The sequence below is a fragment of the Armigeres subalbatus genome, chromosome 1 (genome assembly GCF_024139115.2).
Source record: "Armigeres subalbatus isolate Guangzhou_Male chromosome 1, GZ_Asu_2, whole genome shotgun sequence".
In the NCBI taxonomy this organism is placed as follows: domain Eukaryota; kingdom Metazoa; phylum Arthropoda; class Insecta; order Diptera; family Culicidae; genus Armigeres; species Armigeres subalbatus.
This window is the reverse complement of record NC_085139.1, coordinates 253,775,331-253,792,600: the sequence shown is the minus strand read 5'-3', so window position 1 is coordinate 253,792,600 and position 17,270 is coordinate 253,775,331. Positions and strand designations below refer to the sequence as shown.

At 46.0% G+C, this 17,270-nt stretch overlaps 1 protein-coding gene across 2 annotated transcripts; it reads right to left on the bottom strand.

The window, feature by feature from the left end:
* Positions 1-2,512: 2,512 nt before the first annotated feature.
* On the bottom strand, positions 2,513-16,944 carry LOC134206743 (moesin/ezrin/radixin homolog 1). 2 transcript variants are annotated; one of them, XM_062682470.1, is made up of 5 exons: positions 16,653-16,944; positions 16,281-16,587; positions 6,063-6,647; positions 5,331-5,552; positions 2,513-5,230 (listed from the first exon to the last, which is right to left on the bottom strand). In XM_062682470.1, exons 1-5 carry the CDS (start codon positions 16,922-16,924, stop codon positions 5,066-5,068), a joined length of 1,551 nt encoding a protein of 516 aa, XP_062538454.1. In that variant the 5' UTR covers positions 16,925-16,944; the 3' UTR covers positions 2,513-5,065. The 2 variants fall into 2 exon arrangements, with proteins under 2 accessions (XP_062538454.1, XP_062538455.1); XM_062682471.1 differs by having other exon boundaries at positions 6,075-6,647.
* Positions 16,945-17,270: the final 326 nt, after the last annotated feature.

Sequence of the window (17,270 nt, the reverse complement as noted above, 5' to 3'; positions counted from 1 at the left end):
TGCCCCACGAACTCCCTTGCAATAGGTGCTAGTCGACGGCATAACATTTGGGAGAGTACCATGTAGGCGGCGTTCAGCAATGTGATTGCGTGGTAGTTGCTACAATCCAGCTTATCGTCCTTTTTGTAGATGGACACACGACACCTTCCATCCACTCCTGCGGCAAAACTTCCTCCTCCCAAATCTCGGTAATGACCCAGTGCAGCGATCTAGTCAGTGCCTCACCACCGTGTTTAAATAGCTCTCCTGGTAGTTGGTCAAGCCCAGGGCTTTGTTATTCTTCAGCCGACCAATCTCCTAGGGCCCTCCTTAGCCGTGCGGTAAGACGCGCGGCTACAAAGCAAGACCATGCTGAGGGTGGCTGGGTTCGATTCCCGGTGCCGGTCTAGACAATTTTCGGATTGAAAATTGTCTCAACTTCCTTGGGCATACAAGTATCATCGTGTTAGCCTCATGATATACGAATGCAGAAATGGTACCTTGGCTTAGAAACCTCGCAGTTAATAACTGTGGAAGTGCTAATTGAACACTAAGCTGCGAGGCGGCAATGTCCCAGTGGGGGATGTAATGCCAGTGAAGAAGAAGAAGAAGACCAATCTCCTCCTGGGTTTCCTGGAGATCCGGAGCCGGTAAAATTATGCCCTGCGCGCGTTCTCCAAGGTCAATCACCATACCGCCATCTTCGTTTGCCACATCGCCATTCAGGTGTTCTTCATAGTGCTGCCGCCACCTTTGGATCACCTCACGCTCGTTCGTAAGAAGGTTCCCGTTTATGTCCTTACACATATCAGGCTGTGGCACGTGGCCCTTACGTGAACGGTTCAACTTCTCATAGAACTGTCGTGCGTTATTGCTCGAACAGTTGCTCCGTCTTTTCACGGTCTCGATCTTCCTTCGCAAAATCAAGTTTTGTCTATTCCGCGCATGTTTGTATCGTGCCTCGTTCACCCTCGTGCGGTGTTGCAGCAATCTCGCCCATACTGCATTCTTCTCTTCCACTAACTGCTCAAATCCGCCGTCATACCAGTCGTTTCTCTGATCCGGGGGAACCGTGGCAAGTGCAGCGGTTGCGGTGCTACCAATAATGGCGGATCGTATATCTCTCCACCCATCTTCAAGAGACGCTCCCAAGAAGGTGTTCTAACTCTGTTGGTCACGTAAAACATTAGGATCAAAATTCCAGGATGTATTGGCAGCTTTAGAACAACTTACAAAAATCCACATCTACTTTTTGCCTTTCTCGTATACTAAGTATACGTATAGGCTATAGCATTGTGTGTATGTGTACAAAAAATGTGAGACACACTTTTTGACACTTTGGCATTATTCGATTTACTCGCAACGAGTTGCATTCGACGTGGAATTATCCTAATTTTTTGCTATTGAGAATTGGTCCAATAAGCCATTGCGGTCCGGCGCTATTGAAAAAACCTTGTTTTTTTTTATTTTTCCCGAGAGTTCAACATCGATTTTTTTTTTTTTTTAACTGCTGCAATGCATTCAAATGAACATAAAATAATTGCGAATTGATGAAAATAACCGAATCTATCTCCCTAAAGTTCAATTGTGACCTTTCTTATGTGCTTTTCTTGTTACTCTTATGTGTTTTCTTGTATTATAATACACGAGAAAGGCACCATCACCACTGGGTGGATTATTCTGGGTTTTTATAGTTTGCATCACTTTTTAAATCGGCACAATAAAAAAAAGTGTTATGCAGAAAATTCATATTGACCGTAACGTAACCCAGGGATGTGATATCCGTATGCAAAAAAGTGGGAAAGTACGACTGTTTTATATATTTTTATTAGAAATGAACCCACAATCCTTCATTGATCTCATCAGTAGGAATGCTGTTTTATTGACACGTTTTAAAACATGCTACACTTTTTGCAGCACCGTTCGTTTAGAAATCGTTGAATGTTCAATCCACCAAGATGAATCAGTCTTAAGGCTGAAAATCTCGTCAGCAAAGATAATGACCCCGTGCATTAGATTGTTTTAAGGCCTTATTTTTAGAATAGCACGTGAAGAACGGGAAAAGTTGGAAGTTGCATGCATATGTGGGAATTGAACAAGTGTTATGCTTTTTCGTTTAGAATATGATTAGTATGTTTATTGCTGCAATCGAACGTTTCAAACGTTGCAATATATGTTTGTGAAATACAAAATATTGATTCTTACAAAATCCGCTTCATAAACGGGGGAAAAATCCATATAAATTCTCAGTTCCTGATGACGGACCGTTCCATCGTTGTTAATTTGTAGCAGTAGCATTAATGGTAGTTGTTTTACTTCCATTTGGGCAATGGAAAAAAGCACTTGATTATTTTTTCTCGGAAAACAAAATGTTGGGAGGAGAGAACGAAAACTTTTGGGAAAAGAAAACAAAGGTATTTTGTCAACCTAAGCAATTTGATGTTTGTTTAGGGCGATCAAACATTAACCTACATATGTAAAATTAGGGAGTTTCGAAGAAATCATAAGTGAAATAAAAAAAAACAAACCATGATACATTATATGGCGTGAATTTTAATCAAAGATTTTACCACCAAACTACAGAACAGATACAATCATAGCAAAATAAAAAAGAACGTTGAACACGAAGCAACTCAACGGTTTTAAAAAAATCTTTACAAAAACAATCAAATCAAAAATTTAAAACACGAAATGGGGAGGTGGAAAATACTGGCATTTTGGGCAGCCAAGAGATGGCATTAGAAAAGAAAATCTTTGGAAAAAAATTCAACCCCACCCTTATTGACTCCACACCCCTTGCTCACATGCGGTGTGCGGTGTCACAAATGCCGGTTAAGACGGTTTTCGCATTTTCTCCATTTTCATCTCTATTTTTTTTCTTCGCTATTATTAATATATGCTTCGATTGTTGTATTCTTCTTCATTGTTTTTTTTTGTGTATGTGTGTCTTGTGTGTTCTTTTCTCATAATTACAATCCCCTTCTCTTTCTTTCGCTTACCGGCGCAATATATGTACGTGTGTTTGTGTTGTATAAATCAAAAATGTGTCTGCGTGTTTGTATTTGCTTCCATGTTGTGTTCTCGTTTTAGTTTATTTTTTAATTAATTCAATTAATTAAAAATAATTTAAACAAAAATAATAAAAATAAAAACGTAAAATAATGGCAGATAGAAATTATTACATGCGCGTATGTGTTTTTGCGTGGCGTACCGCCTCTCATCTAGTGTTGTTGGTTACTAATAATTGTTTTTCTTAATTTTCGATTGCCATTCGAATACGAAAACAGAGTTCTTTTTTACAGGAAGGGACGACTGAAAATCTGCACTAACAAATTGTTGTAACATCAGCTAGTTGGTCAGGTTTCCCATATTGGAAGGATTCCGTTATCCGCAAACGATGCTCTGGACGTGCGTTCAGGAAAATGTGTTAGTTGCAACCTAGGTTGATCACAAAGCCAGTGGAACATGGTTGCTCCATGGGATGGGTGTGTGTGTTTAATAGGTTGTAATAGTTCATACAAATTGGACTGGTTTCCTAATTATTATAATTATCAACATATGATTTTGTTTTTAGCTTATTTTTCCGATTTTCCTTTCTTTTTGTATATTATTTAAACTTAAATTCAATCCCTACAAATAAGTTGATTAAACTTAATAACAATTATATGCGATCTGCGCCATCTTCCGTTCGTGTGTACATGTGTATGCCGATCATCTGTTCCAATTAGCTTCATTGTTCGCGCATTTGCAGATGGTTTGTGAAGGCCACATATTTTAAAGACAGGCTTGAAGAAAACGACCAAGTTTGATGCAAAAACGATCAGCTTTGGTATGTTAACAAAATTTGTTGAAATCAAAAAACGATCAATTTTGACGCATAAATGTTAAATATGTGAACATTATGACGTGTTAACGAAAAAAAATTGCAACCATGTATAGAACTAAACAAAATGACGACATAAAAGTTGAAGTTCATAGTCACTGCCAGTCTTTTCAAAATGACGTCTTCACAAAACTGCCACACATGAACAGATCGAAACGTTGGTAATGTATTTCTTCTCTCTATTTCCTTTTCCATTTTATTCGTTAGTTGTCTTCTTCCTACTATACACTAATGCAGTAATAACAATGTTCAACTTATACAACTTTTTCATTCTATTTGTTTAATTTTATATACTTCATGCTGCTTATGTAAGGTTTTTCGGTTTATCAGTTTGGGCACACCGTTCGCGTAAATCGAAAAATATACTACGAGGAATGAAGAAGAAAACAAACTTCCGAATCAGGAGTCGGCGAAAATGCAACTTTGCTGCTTAAATACTTTTAGGAAGGTATACAGGAAAAGAACTACGAACAGAGTCTAACTCCTCATATGAAATATAAAACTCCCAACGCCTAAATTCAACTCTGGAAGATAGTCAATGCTATAAAGTCACCGCAATTACAATACTACCCAATCACACGCATACACACTCTTTCCTACCACAAATGAACGTCCGATTTCCTAACACGCCGATGTTCACCGTTTGCGCTCGTCCCTATGTGTGTGCACGTGTGCAACTATTTAAGTAGTTGTCTGTATGTGTGTGTGTGTGCTTGCCAGAACCAGAAACCAGCGGTCAAGTTTACGCAAAAGTTAGTCAGTATAAGAATTACAACTCCTAAATTAACTGCGACAATGATAATCTATAATAGTGTGTGTTTTTGTGTAGTTGATAAAGTACATTGCTAAACTTTCCTTCCGTGTCTGTATGTAAGTGTTTATAGTTCTGTTATTTCCCTGGACCCCATGCACGCACGCGCACTTTCTCGCTTCCGCACTTTCCTACACTCTACTACCACTAAATTAATATTACTACTAGAAAAAACTGCGCTCCTCCTCCGGATCTCTTGCTAACCCTACAATATATACTATATAAATGTTATACTCCTTGGAGGGCTCCCACTCTCTCTCCCCCTGTACCGCTAAAACTCCTCTAGCGCGAGCCCCACCCAACCGGAACCGAAAGGAGTAAGACGAAACACTAACGTCCAACGCGTCGCGTCGCAGTTGAAAGAAAAAGCGATAATCTGACCCCCGGCGGCTTTACATGTTCTCGAACTGATCCACGCGGCGCTTGGTGTTACCCTTGCGGATCTCGCGCAGGGTCTTGTACTTGTCGCGACCCTGGCGCACATTCTCCCGATGAATCTTGTCGTTGGCCGTCTCCATGGTGTCGTCCCGCGAGAGGGCCAGGTCTTGCTTAAGGGCCTTATTAGGAAGTGGAATGAAAAAATTAAATTGAGAACGGTTAGAAATGGTGCACCCTGTTCATGGAGATTAAGATTGTTGCATGTGCTCGCGCACTCACCTTAAGCTGATCGTGCAGGCGCTCGTTGCGTTCGGCCAGCGTGCGTCGTTCTTCGACCGGGTCCTTGATGTGCTCGTCGGTGTCGAAGTCCTTGGAGTAGTCCCGCGAGGTTCCATTCTCGGCACCGTTCGTCAGCTCCTCCTCGTTATCCTCCTCCTCTTCGTCGACGTGATGGTGATTGGGGGTGGTCGTGGCCGCCAACAGCGCTGCTGCAGCTTCGTTCTGGCGGTTGTCATCGAAAGTTGAGGGGGTGGGATCAGAGAAATTAGTCTTGGACGGATTCGACATGCGGCATGATGGAAGTTATCAAACGTGATAAAATAAGGATGACAGACATGCGATTCCACAATCATCATCTAGTACTGCGTTTTTGATTTCACGATAAAATCACATGTCCATCATAGATAGTAATAAAATTAATTCTGTGAAAAAGTGATTATGTTAAAAACCCTGTAAGAAAGGAAGTAACCGAAATAGAATTTTGTTGCTCGTTCGCAATTCCGCATTACACTTTAAGAATGTGGAGCATTCTCCACAAACGGTGACAACACGTGTGGCCTGATTCGGTAGACGTAGACTTGAAAGGCACAGAGGCGTGCGTGCTCAAGATTATGTACAACATCGTGATGATGCGATGGTGAGATAGGTTGTGATGTGCGTTCATCATGGTGGTGGGTGCTCTCGGCTATACGTCAGGAACGGAGAGAACGATCTTAAAAAATGCATACATACTTTACGCTTTACCTGTTTCCGTCTGGCTTCTTCAACCTCCTCTTGCAGGCGCTTGGTTTCGGTGTCCTTGACCGACACTTCCTCCTGGATCTTCTGCACCTCGTCCTGCTTTGCGCGAATTTCGTCCTCCAGCTTCTGGCGTTCGGCCACCTCCATGTTCTTCGACTCCTCCAGGCGCTTGATCATGACCTGCAGTTCGTTCTGGCGGGCTTCGAGCTCGTCCTTGGCGAACTGCAGCTGCTTCAGCTGATCCTCCAGGCGGCGGATCATCTCCTGCGCTTCGATCAGGTTCGCCTGCGAGCGCTCCATCTCCTCCTGCATCGTCCGCAGGCGATCTTCGTACTCCTGCTGTTTCTTCTCGGCCCGTTCCCGAGCGGCCAGGGCCAGCTGCAGCTTCTCGCGCTCCTGCTGCTTGGCGTTCTTCTCTTCCCGGGCCTGAGCCTTCATCTGCTGCACATCGATGGTATCCGGCTTGCGGCGGCGCATGTAGAGCTCGTGATTGCCCATGCACAGCGCCAGGATTCGCTTGTTGATGCGGACACGAGGAGCGAAGAAGACAAAATCGGGCGCCTTCTTGTCGATGGGCTGTGAATAAAAAGAAGAAATTTGCAGATTAGGATGAGATGCTGACGATGAGCAACGAACGATAACGATAGCTTTCAAAGCTTCTCATCTGGAAGCTCTCCCGGGAACCCCCTATCGCTTGCAGTGGAATACTAACAGCATGGGTAGCCACGAACTAAAACCAACTGAGCTATCTATTGTAGGTGTTCGATTACAAGGCTTAATTATCAATGCCTAGCTTCTATACGGATCCATTGAAGTACAAAGCCGTACCATATTAGAAGCAGTCCCGTAGTATGTGATTTAGACTTTTTGCACAAATTACGTAACGCTTGAGGAGAAGGGAGGGGTAACAAAAGGGTACGCCTTACCTTGGGTCAGAGATATCCTACACAGTTGGCAACAAACCTGCCCTTTTAGTTTCACAATTTTCAACAATTAAATAAAATTCATTCAGTCAGTGCAACTAATAGATTGATATTTGATAATTCTAAATGTCACTTCGATCTGACAAAACAGTACTCGCCGGTCCCCAGTCACATTTTGGTTTTAGGCTCGTTTTATGAAATTCATGAAGAGCAAACTAAATGAATTTTATTTGATTAGACGGCTTTGGCAGGTTTTGTTCTATTATTGTCAGGGGGTTTTTGTCGACCAAATTTTATGATATTTGGCCACAATATTCTTTGATATGCGGCACGGCAAATGCTGGGTAAAGCGTACCATTGGTACTTCGCGTACCTGAAGGAATAAAATAGACCCCATCTCGTGGTCTCTTAGCCAGCAACTCCTATCCCTACCTCCCCATGGTGCTGGCCGGGATACGTGCAACCTTAGGGAAGATCGGGTAACCAACCCCGGTGGGAACTATGGCCGTATGCTGACAGGGAAGGGGGGGTTGCTCCTCTCCGGAGGTGCAAATCTTATTGAGCGTCTGTTCTCCATATCAGGATCGGCTCACAACAGCGTCTGTTCTCCATGTTAGGGGCGGCTGATCATCGTCCGAGTGCCAGCGAGGAACTCTAAGTGAAACTGTGCACCATGGTCCACCGGAAATAAGGAGGAATGGTCCTCCGGAAATTTAGGGGGTTTGGTGTCAGGCCCTGCAAGCCAGCCAAAAAAAAACTCACGCGACGAACAATCAACAAAAGAGTACGGACCGGAACCATCGGCGAAGACCACTGCGACGAAAAGGGACTAGCGATTGGAAACTCGGTTCGTGGAACTGAAAATCTCTCAACTTCATCGGGAGCACACGTATACTCGCTAAAGGACCGTGGATTCGACATCGTAGCGCTGCAGGAGGTTTGCTGGAAGGGATCAATGGTGCGAACGTTTAGAGGTAATCATACCATCTACCAGAGCTACGGCAACACACACGAGCTGGGAACAGCTTTCATAGTGATGGGCGATATGCAAAGGCGCGTGATCGGATGGTGGCCGATTAACAAGAGAATGTGCAGGTTGAGGATCAAAGGCCGGTTCTTCAACTTCAGCATAATCAACGTCCACAGCCCACACTCCGGAAGCACTGATGATGATAAGGACGCATTCTACGCGCAGCTGGAACGTGAGTACGTGAACTGCCCAAGCCACGACGTCAAAATCATCATAGGAGATTTGAACGCTCAGGTTGGCCTAGAGGAGGAGTTTAGACTGACTATTGGAAAGTTCAGCGCTCACCGGCTGACGAACGAAAACGGCCTACGACTAATTGATTTCGCTGCCTCCAAGAATATGGCCATTCGCAGCACCTACAGCCTTCCGTATCGGTACACCTGGAGATCACCACTGCAGACAGAATCACAAATCGACCACGTTCTGATTGATGGACGGCACTTCTCAGACATTATCTATGTCAGGACATATCGTGGCGCTAACATCGACTCTGACCACTATCTGGTGATGGTTGAACTGCGCCCAAAACTATCCGTCATCAACAATGTTCGGTACCGACGACCGCCACGGTACGACCTAGAGCGACTGAAGCAACCTGATGTCGCCACTGCATACACGCAGCAGCTCGAGGCAGCGTTGCTGGAAGAGGGTGAGCTCGATGGGGCCCCTCTTGAGGACTGCTGGAATACAGTTGAAGCAGCCATTAACGACGCAGCGGAGAACAACGTCGGGTATGTGGGACGAAGTCGACGGAACGATTGGTTTGACGAAGAGTGCAGACAGATTCTGGAAGAGAAGGACGCAGCGCGGGCGGTCGCGCTGCAGCAAGGTAACCGGCAGAACGGAGACAGCAGACCTGCCTTTTTCAGGAGAAGAAACGCCGCCTGGAAGAAGCGGAGTGCGAGGAGATGAAACAGCTGTGCCGTTCTCAAGAAATACGCAAGTTCTACCAGAAGCCCAACGCATCCCGCAAATGCTTCGTGCCGCGAGCCGAAATGTGCCGGGATAAGGATGGGAGCATCTTGACGGACGAACGTGTGGTGATCGAAAGGTGGAAGCAGCACTACGAGGAACATTTAAATGGCGCTGAGAGTACAGGCAGTGAAAGTCAAGGCAGCGGAGGAGATGATCACGTCAGTTCAGCGGACGATGGAAGCCAACCAGCTCCCACCTTGAGGGAAGTTAAAGATGCCATCCAACAGCTAAAAACCAATAAAGCAGCTGGTAAGGATGGTATCGGAGCTGAGCTCATCAAGATGGGTCCGGAAAAGCTAGCCACTTGCCTGCACAAATTGATAGTCAGAATCTGGGAAACTGAACAGCTACCGAAGGAGTGGAAGGAAGGGATTATATGCCCCATCTACAAGAAAGGCGACAAGCTGGAGTGTGAGAACTTTCGAGCCGCCTACAAAGTGATATCCCAGATCATCTTCCGTCGTCTGTCACCATTAGTATGAGTTCGTGGGAAGTTATCAAGCCGGCTTCGTTGACGGCCGCTCGACAACGGACCAGATCTTTACTGTACGGCAAATCCTTCAAAAATGCCGTGAATACCAGGTCCCAACGCATCATCTGTTCGTTGATTTCAAGGCGGCATACGACAGTATAGACCGCATAGAGCTATGGAAAATTATGGACGAGAGCAGCTTCTCTGGGAAGCTTACCAAACTGATCAAAGCAACGGTGGATGGTGTGCAAAACTGTGTGAAGATTTCAGGCGAACACTCCAGTTCGTTCGAATCGCGCCGGGTACTAAGACAAGGTGATGGACTTTCGTGCCTGTTGTTCAACATTGCGCTAGAAGGTGTCATGCGGAGAGCCGGGTGTAACAGCCGGGGTACGATTTTCAACAGATCCAGTCAATTTATTTGTTTCGCGGATGACATGGACATTGTCGGCCGAACATTTGCAAAGGTGGCAGAACTGTACACCCGCCTGAAAAGTGAAACAACTAAAATTGGACTGGTGGTGAATGCGTCAAAGACAAAGTACATGCTTGTGGGCGGAACCGAGCGCAACAGGGCCCGCCTGGGAAGCAGTGTTACGATAAACGGGGATACCTTCGAGGTGGTCGAGGAATTCGTCTACCTCGGATCCTTGCTAACGGCTGATAACAATGTTAGTCGTCAAATTCGAAGGCGCATCATCTGTGGAAGTCGGACCAACTACGGGCTCCAGAAGAAACTGCGGTCAAAAAAGATTCGCCACCGCACCAAATGTGTCATGTACAAGACGCTAATAAGACCGGTTGTCCTCTACGGACATGAAACATGGACAATGCTCAAGGAGGACTTGCAAGCACTCAGAGTATTCGAGAGACGGGTGCTTAGGACCATCTTTGGCGGTGTGCAAGAAGACGGTGTGTGGCGGCGAAGAATGAACCATGAGCTCGCCCAGCTCTACGGCGAACCCAGTATCCAGAAGGTAGCTAAAGCTGGAAGGGTACGATGGGCAGGGCATGTTGCAAGAATGCCGGACAGCAACCCTGCAAAGATGGTGTTCGCTTCCGATCCGGCAGGTACGAGACGACGTGGAGCGCAGCGAGCGAGATGAGCAGACCAGGTGCAAAACGACTTGGCGAGTGTGGGGCGTATCCGAGGATGGAGAGATGCGGCCTCGAACCGTGTATTGTGGCGTCAAATTGTTGATTCAGTGTTATCTGTTTAGATGTAGACTAAATAAATGAATGAATTCTTTGATATGCAAAGAATGTTTAGGCCAAATTTGAGCATAATCAGTCATTAAAACCCCCTGGCAATAATAGAACAAAACCTGCCGAAGCCGTTATTTCCCCTATTAAAAATTGTTAAAAAAATTAAAAAAGGGCCGACTGTCAACTGTGTAGGGCATCTCTGCGACAACACTCCGTATACGGCGGATGACGAACGAACGCTAAAAGAGTCGCTTTCTCTAACCTTTTAAAAGGATCGGTTCTAGTCTGCGACGATGTCTCTGCTGTAATTCGAGCAGCTTTCCGCAAATTCCGATGGACTATTTATACGGAGCAACATGGGAGCCATCACTATCCGATTGAAATTATCGCCGCTGTCAAAGTTGAACAACATGTTGGAGTTAAGGAGTCTATAGACACATCCAACTGACAACATTGAGGGGAAGTGACGGGGTACACAATCTGTTGGCACCGTTTGCAATTTAAACCACATGATTTATTCAAGTGTAACACTATTTTTTATCATATTTATCCGATTTATCCATACTCGATGTAATGCTGCATACACACCAGTCAAGCAGTTTGACGAACATTGATTCCGCCCCCAAGAAAACGCTTCGGGTACTGCTTTGTTTGAACGTGTGTGAAGTTGTTCGAACAACCATTTGACAGTTGGCGGCTCGGTTGGAAAAAATTAAAACGGTTTGATTTTGGTTTCAGTTGTCGGGGGCGGAGTCAAGGTTCGCCAATCATGTGTGAGCATTTGTAGTGAAGTTCCACAAACTCCCATATATGTTTTGATATTTGGTGCTCAAGTTGACGCTTCGGTCGTTCATGTGTGATATTAGCGCTGTCCAATGAGCAGCTCGAAGTAGCTCGAAGTTGTTCCCGTCCTGCTCGTTCTTTTTTGTCAACAAATGGGCATGAGCAGGACAGGGAGAAACTTCGAGCTACTTCAAGCTCTCATGGACAGCACTATTGTTGGTCGAATAAATCGATTGTTCGTGCCGCTGTTGGTGAAATTTAATGGATGTTTGAATAAACGAGAGGTGGAGTGAATGTTGGTCAAACTGCTTGACCGTGTGTACGTTCCATAACACCTATGGACGAATGGTGCCTATGCAACTGGATTCAGTCCAATGGCTTTGTCATACGGTCCGCCTCCATGCGCTCCGTTGACATGTTTGTTGATTTTCTGCTACTGAGGTCCTTGGTGTATACGTACTTCGTGTTGATGCGTTCGGAACGCCTTTCAAGACGCTTTGACGCACGATTATTATCTTCCCAGACAATGATCGGATGGTGTCGTTGAGCAACTTCCGGTATCACATTAACTGCTTACACCCATCAGCTAGCGCAACGAATTCGGCCTCCGTTGATGACAGGGACAGCAAACTTCCTACCAAGCTGCGGAACGAAGCGTTTGCTAGTAGTTCGTTCTCCTCCTTGCTTGAGGTATGCGGCGTCGATTGGTACTTTCGAAGGTTTTGCGTTCTCGTGTCCGAATCGACGTGCTAACTTCTCGATGTAACTATTTTATACTCGTAATCCCAGAAACTGTGTTAGCTCACCGAGGCAAGAAAGCTTAAATTCGTCAAACTTGGCTTCTGAGTTACACACGACGAGCAAATCATCGATGTACATTAGGATGTAGCTCTGCTTCCCATTGCAATTTCGGATGTACAAGCTGATCGTCTCGCTTCACCACAATGCAATGACTCCGTATTACTGAATCCTTCAAATTGACCCTCCGTTTGATCCGAATCGTCATCCGCTGTGTCGTAGCTTTCAGCATCTTCCGCGTCGGATTGAGCTTCGGCCAAGGCTTCAAGTTGGGCCACTGGTCCGGCTGACCGGTTTCGTATGTGACCTACATCAAAATGAACTTCTTCGCCTTCCTTTGCTCTGCCAGAGTTCTTAACAACGTCGGTTGGATTTCTCTTCCCGTCGGCCTCGACGAATTAGGCGTCCCGACTAATATTCCCTCCGATATTCCCTCTCGCCTATAGAATGCTCGTAATTACCGATGTACTCGTCAGCCTGATCGCAGCGGCTTGCGTTCGGTTTTCGACCGAATGGTGTCTTGAGGTAGGCGACGTACTCCTCTAATTTGGTAGCGACCTCGGACGCAAAATCCGCTGTGGTCGTCGATCGACACCGACAACCACTGACCGATGGGACCTCAACCGGGCCGCAGACGTCCGTGTGAACCAGGTCCATTGGTTCTTTTGACTTAGATTCGGACTCGCTAGGAAAAGGGGTACGTGGTGTCTTACCTTGCAAACAGCATTCGCATTTTTGGTCGATACTGCACATGCGGAGAGTCAGACCAGCTCGGCCTTCAGCAAATGGTCGATTGCTTTCGGAACCCGATAACCGAATCTACGATGCCAAAAATGCTGACCATGACGACGTCTTCCGGTTGCTTTATTTGATACAAGCCTTGCTTCAGAGATGCTACCGCTATAATGGCGTCTCCGCGAAGAATGCGGCAGCCGGCCGTGTCGAAAACCACTGTAGCTTGCTTTTGTACGAGAGACGGGACAGAAATCAGGTTCATCGATAGACTGGGGGTGTAAAGTGCGTTGCTGAGATTCATTTCACGACGATATCCAAGCTCGTCGACACAACATCCTTTACCGTGCTCCTCCGCTTGTCTTCCATCCACCAGGTTTAGAAACTTGACGTCACTTTTCCTTAAATCCCGGAAAAACTTTTGTTCCGTTCCGCACCGGAATCAACCACCCACGGCTTGACAGCTTAATCACCCGTAAAGCCTCCTGCAACAAGCGCAAACAAAACTGTTTCCTCCTCCCTTCTTGCTTTTTCTTGTTTAGGTTTGTTTTCCGAATCACGGGCGAACTTCCGACATTCATGCCCCGGCTTTCTGCAATAATAGCATTCGTCGGGCCGTCTTATTATTATTGTGGCAGGTTTGCAGTGCCGAGTTTGATCCAGCACCTTGCGGATTTGATGCCTCATCCATTAGCTTCCTTTTGACTAGCTCTAATCTTAGGTCGTCGTCCGACCGGTTCTCAAGGGCGGATGTAAGAGTGTCATACGAGGAAGGGAGGCTTCTCAAAATCATCGCGACAGTGATATTCTCCTCGAGTTGCTGCTCCGCATTTGCCAAACAAGAGAACAATTCTTCCATTTCGAAGAATGGCGGAGAATCCATGTCATCGCCGTTGGTGAAGTGCTGTTGTCTCAAGTCTGTTTAAAAAGTGACACTTTTGAGGTTAGGCTTGCTTTCTGGTGATGATTTTGCAGCGCCGACCAGGCTTCATAGGCTGTCCTGAAGGCGCGAATCAGACCGTGCTGATTGTCCTGTTAAAAAGGCAACGGAACCGCCGATTTGCCTCCTCCCGGAGTCACGACAACACCCAATCTGATTTTATTCCAACCGCTGCTCAACCATCTAAGTCTCTTTCTAGCTCGTCTGCATCCGTCGCACCATGAGTAGCGCGGTTTTACCACTATTTCTCCCGCTCCCCAGACTTTGCAAAGCCACAACACCAACTCATCCAAAGTGTCGCCTGAGCAGGATGTTTTCTACTCTCCTCAAGTCAAAACATCTAGCAAGAAACCTGGCACCACGGCCAAAATCCCCGCCGCCAGTATTGAAGTCGGTTCTAGAGCGTCCAACACCCCCAAAAGGAGTCTAACAAACACCTTACCTGACCCCAAAAATTCCAAGAATGCACCAAAAACTCAATGTCCCATCAGTAGAAAAAGTTGCGGACCCTTCGCAAAACCCTAACCGCATTCTGCCTGCGGCCGCCTCCAACGTGTTAAAAAACAAACCTCAAGAAGCTTTGGACGGACTTCGGCGTTTTATGACGGCATCGGATGAACAAAACTCCTGTGGTTCCCTGGACAGTCGGGACGCCTGTAGACCGGACGTCTTGACCCACCGGAACGACCGGGTCGACCTTTGCATCCAGTGGACAAATGCCATGCAAGAAGATCCTGGTCAGATCTCTCGGTAAGTTTAAGATTAATGGGCAGCTGATCCCAAACCGGAAACTCGTCCAGGTCCTCGGAGTTTCCATCGACCGTGGACTGTTTGACGTCCCTTGTTAAAACCTTATCCAAGACCGCATATGGCAAACAAGGCCACTCGGCATCGTATCGGGCAAGCGTTGATTGACAGCAGACTGCTTTACGGGCTGGAGCTGACTTGTGTAACACGCCGGGAGCTTGTCAATACTCCCCCAGTCTTCAACAAGTACCTTTGCATAGTCTCCGGATTTGCTCCCTCTACATCTACTGAGGCAGGGTGCCAAGCGGGTGTCCTTTCATTCCGCCATCGTGTGCAAGCGGCTATTTGCCAAAAAGCCGCAACATCCGGAAACCACACGATCTTTCTCCTTGTTCGAGAGAATCGGATCCTGTATGCGATGGCCGGCGTCAGCCTCCATTTCTGCAATACCTAACAACGTATGGCGAACACCGGGTCCATTGAATCCCGCCTGGTGCTGCCCCACGAACTCTTTTGAAATTGGTAGTCGACGGTATAAAATTTGGGAGAGCCAGAGTACCTTGTAAGCGGCGTTCAGCAACGTGATTGCACGGTAGTTGCTACACTTCCATCCACTCCTGCGACAGAACCTCGTCCTCTTCGGCTTCGTCGCGTGTTGCACACCGTCGAGAATTTTGAGCGCATGCATACCGCAACGAGGTAGTGGTCGGATTCAATATACGGACTGCGGTAAGCGCGGACGTTCGTGATGTCAAAGAAGAATTTGCTGTCGATTAGAACGTGGTTGATTTGATTTTCCGTTTCTTGGTTAGATGATCTCCATGCGGCCTTGTGGATATTCTTGCGGGGCAAGAAAATGCTACGGACTACCATTCCGCGACAGGCTGCAACGTTTATGCATCGTTGGCCGTTGTCGTTCGAAACGGTATGCAGACTGTCCGGTACGATCACCGATCTGTACATTTCCTCCCTTCCTACATTAGCATTCATGTCGCCGATGACGTCCCAGACGCTTCTTTATCGTCGTCGGGTCGCCCTTTGTATGGGCAATGCCCGTTGATGATGCTAGTTGAAGAACCGGCATTTTATCCTCTACGGCCCTACTCTACGACATCACCAGTTGTAAAAAGAAAAGTTAAAATTTCAAATGTAAACCTCATTCATATTTTCCACCCAAATATGAAGCCATGTTGTATTTACGTAAAAACGTTTACTCCTTAGGCGTGGTTCTCGACAATTCGAATGGCAATCTCCAGAACATTTTCCGTTGCAATTCAAAAAATATTCTCGTGGAGTTTCGAAAAAAAAAATACATTTCTTTGAAAATTCGAAACTATTTCTTTTAGAACTTCCCAGTGTAATCCGTAATAATTTCCAGTGGAAAAGCGAACATTTCAGTGGAATTTTGTAAAAACTTCCTGATGAAATAAAAATCCATTACACAAAAAAAAGAAAATCAAAAATAAATCTATAAAAAAGAATTCCCCGTGAGAATTTTTAGAAAAAAGCCTCCAAAATTCCAAGGATTTTCGCCTTGCGCAGAAACTTATCCTGAAAACTGTCAGGAATTCCGCTTAGATATTAAAAAAAATGCCATCCTTACCTTGATGATAAACTTGCGATCGTTGAACGAAATGTTCCGGATCTCGGACCACGGGAAGCCGATCTTCGGTGTGAGGCGGTCGTCCTTTTCGTAGATATTCAGTCCAAGGGCATCCACGCCGAGCCACAGCTCGGTGCCCTTCTTGTTGCGGATCTCGAAGTAGTTCACGCCGTACATTTCCAGATCTTGTGCGATCTTGAGGTACTCCATCATGGCGTCCTCGCGGAGCATTCCGCGGTGCTCCTGCCACCAGGTGGTGATCGAGTTCTCCCACTCGTCCTTGGACATCTTATGCTGATCGATGACACTGTAATGAGGGGGGGGGGGTGTTATTGGTCAAGCTGGTTCGGTTCTAGTTGCGCCGTAACTTACCGTTGTGGCAATAGTCGATCGTTCACCAGGAATCCGGGAATGTGTGTCGTTTTGTTGTAGTCGCCGTGGCGGGCTTGGACGGCGTACGAGGCCAGCAGCACGGACGTTTCCGGCGGGCAGTATATTTCGTCGGAGAGGATCGCATTCTTGACCTGCAGGTAGAACAGCCGCAGCGTGATGTCCTGGATCAGCTCTTCGGCTACGTCTTCGGGGTAGAATTTGGCACGGAACTTAAACTGCAGGGGGTCACCCTTCTGGACATCTTGGCTCATGACCTGAATATGAGGAATGAATAATAAAAAGAATTCTATTAGAGATCGATAATTGTTTGGACAAAAATAACTACGAAGATCAATATAACTGTAAAGAAATTTACCCATCGGGAGAAAGGCATCGATCCTGTCTGTTCCAGATTGGCAGCAGTGAAAATAAATTCCAAACATTGAATAGTCAATTAATATTACATAATCCTGCATGATCTAGTTACGAGCGGTCTCATCTACATCTTAAGTCTATTGCATCACGAATTCTCCGTTGCTAACCCCCCTCGAGCTAAACGACGTCATTGCCGGTCATAATTATAATTAATACGAGACAGTCAACCACCACCGCCGCCAT

Bases quoted from the DNA above. Each gene is read 5' to 3' on its own strand.
- LOC134206743 (XM_062682470.1), bottom strand. From the start codon at position 16,924: ATGAGCCAAGATGTCCAGAAGGGTGACCCCCTGCAGTTTAAGTTCCGT. The intron at 16,588-16,652 runs GTAAGTTACGGC...CCCTCATTACAG, and splicing joins GATCGACTATTGCCACAACG to TGTCATCGATCAGCATAAGA. The intron at 5,231-5,330 runs GTGAGTGCGCGA...CTTCCTAATAAG, and splicing joins GCCTGCACGATCAGCTTAAG to GCCCTTAAGCAAGACCTGGC.